Source organism: Phacochoerus africanus, chromosome 16 (assembly GCF_016906955.1).
Source record: "Phacochoerus africanus isolate WHEZ1 chromosome 16, ROS_Pafr_v1, whole genome shotgun sequence".
Taxonomy (NCBI): Eukaryota; Metazoa; Chordata; class Mammalia; order Artiodactyla; family Suidae; genus Phacochoerus; species Phacochoerus africanus.
The window spans coordinates 43,827,408-43,841,397 of NC_062559.1; the positions used below are offsets into that span (position 1 = coordinate 43,827,408).

General features: G+C 42.4%; 2 protein-coding genes across 4 annotated transcripts in view; one reads left to right on the forward strand and one right to left on the reverse strand.

The window, feature by feature from the left end:
• Positions 1-5,305, forward strand: part of TRIL (TLR4 interactor with leucine rich repeats) — a 129,123-nt gene extending 123,818 nt beyond the window's left edge. The window contains exon 6 of the mRNA XM_047763727.1: positions 5,191-5,305. The gene's annotated coding sequence lies outside the window, so the exon portion shown is untranslated. The remainder of the gene's footprint in view (positions 1-5,190) is intronic.
• The window catches only part of CREB5 (cAMP responsive element binding protein 5), a 412,742-nt gene that overhangs the window by 3,192 nt on the left and 395,560 nt on the right, over positions 1-13,990 (reverse strand). For 2 of the 3 annotated variants that reach the window (XM_047763738.1, XM_047763737.1), the window contains 2 exons: positions 9,932-10,255; positions 5,143-5,370 (listed from right to left, as the gene is read on the reverse strand). In XM_047763738.1, coding sequence (XP_047619694.1) covers positions 5,143-5,370; positions 9,932-10,255 — 552 coding nt within the window. Of the gene's footprint in view, positions 1-5,142; positions 5,374-9,931; positions 10,256-13,990 lie in introns of all 3 variants that reach the window. The other variant, XM_047763736.1, reaches the window with a different exon arrangement.

Consider the following 13,990-nt stretch of genomic DNA (forward strand, 5'->3'; position numbering starts at 1 on the left):
ATATTCCACATGGAGGAGACTTTAAAAAAGCATGCACACAGAAAAAGGTGTTTTAACCTTGCTGTCATTAAGTTGTATCTACACTTGCAATATGAACTTGGCTTTTCAGGCATGTATTTATCACCTAGAAAAGTAAGTTTAGAATTCCAGAAGTTAATTAAAAAAAATTGGTGGGGGGACTTGTTTCAAAGAATACCTCCTATTTCCATATTGATGTGCAAGATATAACCAACCAAATGTTGAGTAGCATAAACAAAAATAATAACAAGCTCATCTACAGAGGCTCTTCTCTTTTTCCCTCCAAGCTTAACAAAATAAAAATGCCTCGCTGCGAAATTAGCATGAATGCTGAATAAATCACTTCATTTCACAGGAAAATTGCTCTTAAATTTGAGAACATTCAGGAAGGTGAATTGTATTTCCCACCTCCAAATGAGTGTGGTTGATAAGGGGCCCTGTCAAAGCTGAAAGTGTCCCTTGTCAACTCGGGGGTCAGTGGGACAACTTTATTTATAGGACAATTTATTTTAGCCTTAAACGCTATTTTTTTCTTTGATTTTATGCCCATTTAAATTCAGACAGCCCTCCTTGCTTTCCCCAGGTCTCCCTCTGCTTAAAATAGGCTGTGTAAAAGAAAGTTACTTTTAGACCATTGAAGAGAAGGCACCCCTGGTGAAAAACAAAGAGACACAAAAAAACAGAAAAAAAAGAAAAAGAAAAAGAAAACGAAGATGTGTGAATGTATATACATTTGGCCTCAAAATGAAATATATTATTTGTATTTGGACTCTAGAAAGAACACTTTTCTGAAAAAAACAACTGAGTCCACGTATGTGTCCGTATTGTGAGAGCTTTTACAGAATCTTCATCAGATTCCATAAAGGAGCCTTGGGGTTCAGAAAGGTCAAGAACCTTCTGCTGCCCTAGAGAGAGCAGAGTGAATCGTGTGTGTGCTGTGCATGTGCACAATCAGCTGAAAGCCTCCATCGTAACAGAGTGCTTGATGCAGGAAATGTACAAATACCTAGAAGATATTTTTAAGTAAAAATCCTTTTCAAGGTAACATAAATAGAAATCACCTTGAATACATTTTGGAAGAGAACAGCCAGACAGTGAACATTTCAAAATGCATGGAAGAAATCAAAAGTGGCCTGCAGTTCTAGTAGGAAAGTAAAAACCAGGACTTCTAGAGGCATTTTCTTACTGTGAATTACCTTGCTTTATGAATTGAGGCAAATCACTATTTTTTTTTTTACTCCCTTGTGTGGGTTATAATAATAACTATAGGTCTTCATATGAAAGCACTTTGCAAAAGCAGAATATTAATAATCAGCTGAAATCAGTTCATTTTTTTTTTTCACTTGCAAGCAAGTTCAGGTTTGCTGCTCTAAAAAGGTTGGTCATTTAAATAGAGAAGGTAAGACCATAGATGCCATTAGATCAATCTGTTCTTAAACCCATAAGGCTGCCTTGAGATGAAGTAGCACCCTTACAGAGACATTCAATACTAGAATAACATGCTGTAAACAAGTACTCCAAGAAGTCCCTGGTAGCTACATTTTCAGTTTTTGGTTTGGGGGGCATGTCATTTTGTTAATATGCTAATCTCAGAATGCTCTTTGATGCTTTGATGCAAGCAACAGTCCATGCCAAAAATCAAATCAAATCAAATCAAATCAAAACGGTCCTGCAACATAGCACCCCCAGCCCCAGCCCTTTTTTTGGTAGATTAGCTGAGGCCAGGTTTGGTTCATTCTAAAACAAAGGACTTTCAATTTGTAAAGCAACATTTCCCATCTGGCCTGTTCTCTTGCCAAGTCCCAAACCTGGGCTCATGTGTCTAAAATTTCAGCAGCGACTTAGGCCATGTGTCTTTGCAATGAGAAAGAAAAGCAATTATTTCCGTGGGCGGCCAGATAATTTCCTATCATCTGTTGAACACAAACAATCCACTAGGCACCACCTTAGCACTTGGTGACTTTAGAGCTGATCTTAGCCACTCTGTTGGCGAAAAGAATGTGGATTCCTTCATAGTTGAAGAGCTTTCTAAAATGAAAGATCACAGAGCAATGGATTAAGTCAAGAAAAGACTTGCTTGGGTCCCCATCCTACTACTGGCTGGTTGTGTGACTTTTGGGAAGACACCTCCTGTCGCCAGAGCCTTGGTTTCTCCCTCAGTGAAATGTCAGATTGAGTGGTTTCAAATATTTCCCCCAATTCCTATACCTGTATTGACTTCCTGGGTAGGTATTTGTTGTAAGACGAGGAAATGAAGTCTGGGAGTTTTGATTTTGTTTTCTCGGGTCTGATTTTTCCAAGCTGAAACTCTGCAGCCTAACTAGAAGGCTCTATGCTGGAAAACAGCTCAAAAGTGGCAGCTGGCCATCCAGAGCGTGGATATTCCATTTGGCTGGAGTTTGTTTGTTTAGCACCTTCCACTTCTGTTTACTTAAAATTTGGCTCCACTGGACCAGCCTCAAGAGAGACACCTTTTTCTTTTGACGAAGGTCCAGTGAGAGGGAAAGGGTCATTCAAAGGTGGCAGAATCTGCATATCCTCTCTAGTATCACAAGGCACGAGGCAGCGCACTCAGCATCCTAGAAAACGTGGAGCCATTGTGGTTTCTGTCTCTCTGAAGCAAAGCAGTGGTTGGAAGACACCAACAACTTAGTCTTTTTGGAGACCATCCCTTCCCCAGGCATGGCTTGAACAACCAAAACATTGGTGCCTGCTGAACGGCCCAAATAGAACTTATTTTTCCCCCTGATATTCAGGAGCTATAATTCTAGCATCTCTTAAACTTAGCTGTTTTGGCTCTAGATGTGAAAATCAATATGTTAGGTTCTCATATGTTTACCTGACATGTTAAGTAAAAGCTAGAACACATGCATATGTCAAGTCATGAACCTTCTGACCTCAAAGTAAACCAGCGTCCTTACTTTTCCTGGCTCTCTGCCATGACCCCCTCCCTATCTTCATGCTCCAGAATGATAGTCAATACCCTAGAGTCATTCTGCAGGGATTCATTTTAGTTAAAACTGATTTAAAAATGTATCGGCCTCTGACTCCATGTCAGCTGGCTGCCCATGGCTCCTTCATCTAGGCCAGTGATTCTCAATTGAGGGTAATTCTGCCCCCTAGAGGGGACATTTGGCAATGTCAGGAGATGTTTTGGTTCTCACAAGTTGAGATTCGGGTAGAAGGTGCTACTGATAGCTAGTGGCTAGAGGTCAAGAATGCTGCAAAATATCTACAATGTGCAGGAGACAACAGAGAATTCTAGAGCCCCAAAATAGTAGCGCCAAGATTAAGAAAACCAACACCCGTCCATGGTCCTCTTGTGGACCTTGGAACTGGCTGCAAGTTCCAGAGGTTCTCATACTTCAGTCATTACAAAACCACTGCAGTTATTATTTGCTGGGTCACATACACCAGGACTTTTATTTACTTAATGTGTTTATACAACTTAACTCATTTTTTTAATGACTTAGTCTGGTCATTACCAAAAATACCTGTGAAATTGAAGGTCTGATGTTCTAATTACACTTTGCGATACACATGAACATTGAAATATAATTATTAATATTAAAAGTGTGTACTCGTGTTCTACTTAAAAGTTTCCCACATACTACTATGCCTGCCAGATTCTAGAATTACAGACTTTTAAGTCAGAGAGGCTTCGGAGGTGTTTGAGTCCAGCCATCCCCCTGTGGCTTGATTCCCTCAATCACATCCTTGCCCAAGTGGTCAGGCAGCCAGTTCTTGGACCCTCCAGAGACGGGGAACTCATTCACTTATTCAACAAATAGATATTGAATACAGACTCTCAGGAACTTTCCATGCTAGACCTGACACTAGAAAAGGAGGGTAGGAGGTCAGGGGAGAGGGTAACAAAACATAGCCCCCACCCTCATGAAGCATGCACACCAGTGGAAGGAATGATCTTATGTCCCCCATGTCTGCGATAGAGGTTTCCCAGTTCTTTCTTATGTCTATCATATAAAGATGATAAATGGGGGGGGGAAGTCAACCTTCATAAATTACGACAGTTGGTCCATGTATAGCCCACACGTTCTTCGTATACTTTCCATTTGTATACTGAACACCCCAAGGCCATTTCAATGTCACGGAATGAAATATTCAAAGGGTTGTGGGTTTGGCACCCTCACTGCTCCTTTCTAAGGATGCACAGATAACAGGGGGTAGGGGGGAAGGTGACCTATGAACTACTGAGGAGCGGATTCTCCCTGTTTGGGGCACTCTGTGCCCTCTTCCCTCTACTCTCTAGCCATTCTCTCTGCTCCTGGAAGCACTGGGTTATAATCCACATTTTTTACTGCTATCCCTACACTGCTTCTCATAATCTAATACTTGCTTTTTCATTTGCTGGTGAACCGTGCACTCCTTTCCATATCAGAACAAATGCCCTGAACTGCATCATCTGTCAGGCATGAAGTCCACTTGGAGAAGCCCGAGGTCCTTGAGTTTCTCAAACACTCCTAGAAACGGCCTTGTTATAAAATGCCCCCCATTGAGCCACCCATGAAATGCAAAACTCATGCAAAAGTCGAATATTGTCAAGTTTAAAATGAGATGGAAACAGGCCTTATGGAACAAAATAATAAACACAAACTCCCTCTCCCCCATTAAACAAAAATACAGATAATCTGGTATAAACTGAAGCAACTCCTCATCCAGCGAACGTAAGGGACCGCCTTTCAGTTGAGGATTTATGATGTGCCAGGCACTGTGCCAACGACTTTGGAGACGTTAGTTCATTTATTCCTCCCAATAACTTTATGAGGTTATTATTCCTATTTTACAGATGGGGACACTGAGAGCCAACGAGGTTAAACACAGCACATAGGTGCTGAACAAGAGTTTGAACCTCTGACCAAAGCTTCTGCTGCCAGTCTTAAAACTTAGTTGGGCAGAGTCTCCCGCCCCAGAAGAGATTGCTTTAAAACCGAACAGTTGTCTTGTTTGGCAGAGTCTCAGAATTCATCAGGCTTGGGGAGTAAGCCTGCAGTTGCTCTGTGGACTAACGGGTGGCCTTACTTAGGTCAACAAGCGCCTGCGGGGCAGGACATGCCAACTGTACACAGGGCCTTTGAGTGTGGGGCGAGAGACAGTGGCCTGCACCTGAAGCTGCATGTTTGTCTGGGTGAGTTCTTCTGCTTTCTTTTCCAGTGACATCACCCAGACCTTCCTCTTCTGTCTGCAGCGGGTGGCGGCGGCCCGGTTCCGTTCCAGAAATTTCCTCCGCCTTTCGTCGGGATCCTCATCCACCACCCTTCGCCGGCGCCCCCCTGTGGGCTGGGGCGGCTGTATCGTCTGGGTGGGCTGCATCTGTTGTGTCGCTGGTGAGACCTGCTGGGAAAGGGAGGGAGGGGGTGAGGGGGAGAGAGAAGGGACGAGGGGGTAAGGTGTTGACATGCAAAGCACAGAGAGCCGTCGGTTGCGTGCGTAAAGCACGTCCAACGTGGTTTCTAAGAATGAAGTCAATGACGCCACCACGCTCAGGAGGAGGAGACGCATCGCCCGGCTATCTTCTATGATATTTTGGCCAGATAAAGCGATACCTTGTGAAAAGGAGTCAAGCAGATTCCCCCCCCCCACCCTGAATGGCATCTGGCTGAATCATGATGAAAGAAACATTTATTCTCCTCTGATGCTAAAAATGTTTTAAGGGGCGTTGTAAATCGTGAAAGCGCCCCCGTGTGGTGATGGTCACAGGTGAAAACAGAGAGGGCAGGGTGATGGTCCTCATATTGATGGGTCTTCTGGCAGGTACAGAAAAGTCCTCTGGGGCAGGCGGCGAATGCCTTTCATGGTGTCAAAACCACGTTCCTAGAACACACCTCTGGGCCAGCATCACCTCTGCGACGCCTCTCAAAAGAACCCTGCGAAGCCTGGAAAGCGGCTGAAATCCTTTTGTCACAAGATCACAGTTCTCCATCCAAAGGCCTGGCTGGACCTGCAAACTCCAGGTGGGTCTGCCTCCTCCTCAGAGCTTGACCGAGGCAGAGGGAGCCACAGGAGGGCTTTCAAGGTGATTGAACAGCAGGGCCTTTGAAAGTCCCTGCCTGAAGCAGCAAGGAGCCCATCCACCAGGGAGAGGTGGCTCTGGATCACCACAAACTTACATTACAAGGAAATCTTAGGAGTGGCAAAGCACTTTATTAAAAAGTGTTACTATGCTTATAGATTCCTTGTAAGGTCTGCAAGGGGCTTAGCAACATCTGAGGTTTTGGGGACCCCCACACCTATAGCTTTACTTCCCGTCATGCAGCAGACACTCAGCACCTAGTGAAATGTCTATGACGGACTCTTTATGTGTCTGGACACCTAATGCTTCCTTAATGCACTTCACTCCTTCCCCCTTTCTTCATTCTCAATAAAGGCCGTTTCTTTTCTTTTTTTTTCCTTCCTTCTCAGTCACTCAGGCTTATGGCCGTAGTACCTATAAAGCTGTTTTACAAGAGACATTTAACCTGCAGAAGTAACAGGCAAAAAGTTTTTAAAACGAAACCCAGCAGCCTTTTGTACCACATTCCAACCCTATGATTGAAATCAATCAGAATGACTGTAATTGCAGTAATAATGGCTCCTGGTTGACATCCGCTGACGGACGGTGATATAGTTTAATCCTAAACTCTATCAAGCCCTACATGACTAACTGTAAAAGAATCAGGCTCAGGACTGAGGTCAGACTGCATCTCAGTAATTTTGTTTCAAGTGAAGACATTTTCTAAAACTGTTTATTGGCAATTCCTCTCCCCCCGATCTCAGAGGAGTAACAAACGAAGATCTTACTCATCAGAGCGGCTGCTGAAGATGTAATCCTTGTTCCCAGCAAACATTTAGCACGAGTCACTTCAGATGCTAACTTCTGAGCTAACCACCACAAAGCGAAGCCCGACGCACTAACCTGGCTATTTTTGCCTGTACCATTTCTTCCTGTGAATTACTGACCTCACCTTGCCAGACCTAGACAAGACTCTAAAGCAGGCAAAACTAGATTTGAATCTCCACTGCAGGGATCGCTCTTTCAATACGGTATTCTCCCATGCTAACTTTAACCAACCTTTATTTCCTGAAACTTTTCCTGTGCCTTCACCTAAAGGGGTTAAGTTGTGTGTGGTGGGGTTCAGGCTCGGTCCAGGTTCAGGGGTCAGCCTGTGGTTTGGCTAAGAGAAATTCCTGGTGGTTGAGCAGCGACAATAGGACTCTGAAATCACATTCTTATATGCAAGAGAATCACAAGAAGGCAGAAGAAATTGCAACCCTAAGATGAGAATCTATGTATCTGGTAATTATTCTTACTCGTCATCTTTTTAAAATGGCATTCTGTTGGGGGGAGGGGGGAGGTACCCTGGGAGCATGGGATTAATAGATGCACATTATCATATATAAAATAGATAAATAAGCGTTTACTGTACTTTGCTGTACACTTGAAACATAATACTGTAAATCAACTGTACTTCAATAAAAAATAAATAAAATGGCATTCCGTTCACATAAGTTTTGATCTGAAAGTTTTGATCAAATATAACTGATTTCGAAAAGATTTATTCCAAGTCATCTTAGAATCTCAGAGTTGGAATGGCCTTAATAAATTTCCTCTCCGGTTGTTCTGACAATCATACAATTAGGCTACATGACAAGAATCTCATGTAATCAGGTGAGGTAATACAATCTAAGAGTAACATTTTGAATGCTGTCTAAATGATCTTGCTCAAATGTCAGCAAGGCAAACCTGGACTCTTTCTTTTTAGCAGTATAGAATAAAAAAGCAACTTTGTGCAGCCAATTATAAAGGCAATTAATTAATTAATCACATATACAATCGGCCACTTATGGACTTGAAATGGATGGCAGTTGGCTAATTGGTAATTAGTTTATGAATGGCTTTTATATTTCATGAACTGTTAAACTTGTCTGTGAAGAAACTTGCCCACAAAGGCATCCAAAACTTGGTGCTATCCATTTTCTTAAAAAAGTAAGTACACATGTGACTCTATCTACCTATCTTTGACCTTGTAGTTTGCTTTTTTCTTCTAAATACATGTCCTCCCATGGCCTGTGATGAAAAAGGTGCACTGGATAACATTTTATTGCTAAAATACTTTCTAAACTTCTAGCACATTACTTCCGTCTGGAATTAATCATGGCGAACATGCATGGAAAACTGTGCTGAAGGATAAACACTCTCTTGTCTAATACTCCTAAGAGTCTATGAGCTTAGTCTACTATTACCCCATTTTTCAGATGAGAAAACTGATGCTTGGGGAGGTGAGTCTACTGATGGCAGTCATGCAGCAAGTAAGACAGGAATAGAATGAAAGTTTTCTTACTCCAAAGCCTGCACTCTTATCTGCTCCATAGGATACCTCTAAGAACCTTTGCAAAAGTAAGCTTACCTGGTGAATAAGCTTATCTACTGAATAGATTAGGAAGCTGCTTGTGGATCACCCAGCTTGTGAATGGTTGACCAGGTTTGGTGTGTGTCGGAGAAGTTGCAAAAGCTCTAAAAGCTGCCTGGTGAGAGGTGCGGTGGCAGATGATGGAGGAGACAGTGAATAAGTGTTATTTGGCGATCCCAAGCTTCCAACACCATTCTGACCCAGCTGGTTGGAACCTGGTAGTTTGCATGGGTGGAGAGAACTGACAAAGGTCATTCTGCTTGAAGGTCCAAAGCGTGGAGGGCTAGCCATGCTCCTAGACATGTCCTCCATTCATTTATTAAAACTCACTCGGGAACACGGACCCGCCTCTCTTCTTGGGCTAGGTGATGTAACGTCTGCCCGGTCCCCCGACCCTCTTCCAGTTGAGTCTAAAAGCTGTTCTTTCTAGCCACTCCTGGTGACTCTCCACCCCTGGGATTTGGCCTTTCTTTTGAACCGATCATCTACAGAGCTTGGCTCTCTGCTCCCTCCAACGCGTTTCACATTGGGTAGGATGAGTCACCCCTCTTCACCAGTTACACAGTACCTTACACCCTAACAGCCATTACCAAGCCTCTTTGTCTGCCTGAAATTGTTACTCTTTAAATTTTTAACATTTACTGTTATTCAGAAGATTGTGCATCATATTTAACTTCTGACTTACAGGTAACAAAATTGAGTCTCTAGGAGTTCCCATTGTGGCTCAGTGGTTAACGAATCCGACTGGGAACCGTGAGGTTGCAGGTTCGATCCCTGGCCTTGCTCAGTGGGTTAAGGATCCAGTGTTGCCGTGAGCTATGGTGTAGGTGCAGATGCGGCTCGGATCCCGAGTTGCTGTGGCTATGGCGTAGGCCGGCGGCTACAGCTCTGATTAGACCCCTAGCCTGGGAACCTCCATATGCCGCGGGAGTGGCCCAAGAAAAGGCAAAAAGACAAAAAAAAACCAACAACAACAGCAACAACAACAAAAAAAGAGTTTCTATGATATTACAAAGCACTGAAGCTAGAACCACGATTAGAATTAACTTATTTTGCTCATTCTTAAGTTTGTTTGTTTGTTTTGCCATGCCCAGGGCATGCCAAAGTTCCTGGGCTAGGGATTGAACCTGCACCACAGCAATGATTATTTTCCTCATTCTATATCAACATCTTTCTTTAATGCTTACTGGCTTCTTAATCCTCCCATTGGTATTATTATTTTTTTTTTTAGGGTTAATTTTGCGAAACACTGCCAAAATAGATTTTGGAGAACGTGAAGTTTACATTTTCCCCTAGAAACTAGACCTGATGTTCACTGTATTCGTTATAGCAACTATGATCTGGTAGGGTCTTATGGGTAACCGTTACCTCCTAGGTAATGAACAGAGCCCCCCAGAGTGTCAGATAGAACACCTGGACTTGTCAAACCACGTTGCCGCCAATGAGCCCACATTAGAGCCTGTACTTTTAACATGAAGGAGGAAAGAGTCATGAAAAAGGTCTACCTGTGCTTGGTTGCCGGAGTGCAGGGGTGGGTGTGGCGAGGTCTGGTGATGTGCTGGGTGTGCATGAAGGTGGGAGTGGGAGTGATGGTGTGGGTGGTTCTGCTGGTGATGGGGTTGAGGATGAGGATGGTGTGCTGGGTGCTGGTGCTGGTGCGGGTAGGGGTGATGGGCTGGCAGTGTCTGGTGCTGATGTGGGTGGGAGTGCATGTGGTGGTGTGGCGTCTGGTCCTGCCGGGAGCCCATCATTTCCATCATGTGTCCCATGGTGTTCATATTCCCGTTTGACATGGCAGCCGGGTGATGGGTCAACGCAGCCTTCAACCTCTGAAACAGAACAAAACAAGAGGGGACAACTAGAGGTCAGTCACGAAGTACACGATAGGGATTTTGAATCCAAATGACTCATCTTTTCAATTCTATAATGTGTTCCGGTACTGTTGTTAACATCTTTTTTTTTTTAAACTGGTAGCAGTATGGCTTTTCTGTTAATTTCAGTTTTTCATGCGTGTTATAGTCGGTAGGAGGGTCAATATCAACCGTAAATGTTACTTAATTCAACGGTCATGGCAAACGATCAGGATATCCTAGACATTCTGCTAAAAGGTACTTCTGCTATCCAATTGTTCATCATAACCTATTGACGGCCAAACGCAAGCATGAACCCAATAGAACCATTCAAGTCGATAATACCCCTGAACAAAGGGCCCATCTGATATGGTCTGTGCTTAATAATGAGTCAGAAGAATGCAAGACTTTTGTTTCCCAAAAGATTTCTAAGACCCACAGAGGACATAACTTCAAATTTTAGAATACAGGAATAGTGCTCATGTTATTTTAAGTCTTCAAGTTAGATTAGAAATACACAACTTTTGGAGGCCATTTGTTACTATGATATTTCTCATAGTCCCTCAGATAATCTAATTTTCTCACACAGTAATGTGCTTCTGTTCTTCTGATTTGAGGAAGGCAAGGAAGAAAGTAGGAGAATATGATGTATTGCACTTCTACAGCCTCTTTGACGATTACATCGCAGGCTAAGTTCAAGTTGAACACGCAAGCCTCATCCACCAACAAGCAAACAGACATGTACACAAATAACTCCTCCCTGAATCTAACCCCCAAGCAGAGGTCGGAAAACTTTGCTATAAAAAGTCAGATAGCAAATATTTTGATCATTGCATGCCGTAGAGTCTCTCAAAACTACTCAGTGCAGCCCTTTAAGCACAAAAACAGCTATAGATGAGATGTAAGCAAATGACTATGCAGTGTTCCAACACAACTTTATTCAGGAACAGGAAATCTGAATTTCATATATCTTTTGCATGACATGAAATGCTATTATCCTCGGTTTGATTTTTCCCCCCAATCATTTAAAAATATAAAAACCATTTTTAGCTCCTACGCTGTGCAAAATTAGGCAGCGGGCCAGAAGGGGCCCAGAATCTGGCCCCGATTTAAAGAATCAGTTGGTAATCAGCTTAGTCACAGTTTCTTCAAAATTGTTTTTTCTTGTACACAGACAATTATCATCCTATCCTGAGGGGCATAACATACAAAGTTGTCTATAATACAGTTACTCCTTGGAAAGGTATCTTCTGCGGAGATGAAAGTCTAGTTGGCAAGCTCACATTGGCTTCTTAAAGTATTTACTAGGGGGCTCCAAGTTCTCTCCTGATAATGTGTTCTTCTCTGATTGATGATGGTGGTGTAATCATTGCAAAATGGAAGAGCTGCATTTAAAATGATGATCAAAGCAACCATGCTCCAGCATGCACAATATGAATGAGTCTCAACCAAACAGAGAAAACTACTGATAAATACCAATTCAATTCTTTGAAATCTGTAGTTAGACATAGCCTCCACTTGTTAAAAAAAAAGTTGGGGGGGGGGCACAGCTTGACAGACTATGTTCATATTCCATAACCACTGAAAACAATTCTTACTTCCTGATCCAGTAACCACTGAACCCACCTGCCTCCTCTTTGATGAGCAGCATCTGCTGTACAGCAGCGCCTGACCCGAATCCCAAAGAAGCTAAGCTTACTGAATCCCTGGGAAAGAGTAGATGCTGTGTATTGTGTTAATTGCTAAATGAAATAACAATAAACAGAAAAGTGACCAGATGCTCCTCATCTCCAATTTTCAGAAATGATTTCATTGTTTTTATACAAATGCTCATTATAAAAAATTTAAGCAATGCTTAAAAGTACAATGAAGTCAGCAACCAATGAACCAAATGCATTGTTTATATCTGGTGGGTGAGCAGCATTCCAGACAACTCTCTCCATGCACATGTAGAGATGGAGGAACAAGCAGAACAATTCCATAACAGTGGAGTCATAATAGCATGTGATTTAAAAAAAACCTCTCATTTGAATAGAACGTAAGCAAAAGAAGTGAAAACTGAATGAATCACTGGACTTCACATACATGTTTCTTTACTCAAGAATAGTTTCTAAATGATATCTCTGAACTTAAAAGTGAAGAAAATTATGAAAAATTGCATTGAAATCACTATTTTTAATTGACATACTGGATAGTATTGATGGATTTTCTAAATTATTTTTTATAATTTCACTATTATAAAAATATACAGATGCAAAGTAAAAAAAAAAAAAGCAAATGACAACTATAAGAATATGAGGTAGAAATGTCCATCCACAGATGAGTGGATAAAGAAGATGTGGTACATATATATACAATGGAATATTACTTGGCCATGAAAAAGAATGAAATAATGCCACTTGCAGCAATATGGATGGACCTAGAAACTATTATACTAAGTGAAGCTAGTCAGTGAAAGACAAACATCATATGATATCACTTATATGTGGAATTTTCAAAAAGGATATAAGTGAACTTATTTGTAGAACAGACTTTGAAAAACTTATAGTTACCAAAGCGGACAGGTCGGGGGGGATGGACTGGAGGCATATAGACACTGAGGTATATGGAATGATTGGCCAGTGGGGGCTTGCTGTATAGCACAGGGAAATTTACCCAATATTCTGTGATAATCCATGTGGGAAAGAATCTGAAAGAGAATAGATATGTGTGTATGTATGACTGAATCACTTTCTCGTACAGCAGAAATCATCACAACCTGGTAAATCAAATGCACTTTGGCAAAACTTTAACTCCCCCCCAAAAAGAATATGAGTTGTAAAAGTAAAAGCCACCTGTCTACCTCTTCCTCTAAGCCCCATTCCTCAGATGAAACCGCTAAGTACTCACAGACATATCCTTAGCATTTATCAGAATGTGTCTGTGCAAACCCTTTTTATGATATATTGTTTTGTATCTTGCTTTTTCTCCACTTCAACAATATATATATTTGACATCTTGCTTTATCAGTAAAAACAGCTTATTATAATGGCTGGCATTAATTGAGCACTCACTACATGTCATGTCTCATTCTGTGTTGTACAAATATTAACTTCCGGAGTTCCCGTGGTGGCGCAGTGGTTAACGAATCCGACTAGGAACCATGAGGTTGCGGGTTCGGTCCCTGCCCTTGCTCAGTGGGTTAACAATCTGGCGTTGCCGTGAGCTGTGGTGTAGGTTGCAGATGCGGCTCGGATCCCGCGTTGCTGTGGCTTTGGTGTAGGCCGGTGGCTACAGCTCTGATTAGACCCCTAGCCTGGGAACCTCCATATGCCGTGGGAGCAGCCCAAGAAATAGCAAAAAAAAAAAAAAAAAAAGAATAACAAATATAACTTCCCTAATCTTCAGAACCACCCCGCAGGGCACAAAGAGAGGCTAAGCCACATGCCCAAGCCCTGGCCACTAGAGGGGGTGGGGGCGGGCTACTTCTAGAGCCTGTTCTCTACACCTGGAGAGGAGGTGCCAGAAGGCTTGCTAAGCAACTTTGCCAAAAACAGAAATAAACTGAGTTATGCCACCTCCTCATCAAAAGCATAGGCAGAAAGAAGGGCCTAGAAAAAAATGACAAGATGCCATTACTGCTTGTTCCAGCACACAAATAGAGTTCCAGATACACTTGTTCCGAAACTTGGCAGAGGCAAGGATGGGTGTAAGAATTTCTAAGCAGCTCAGCTG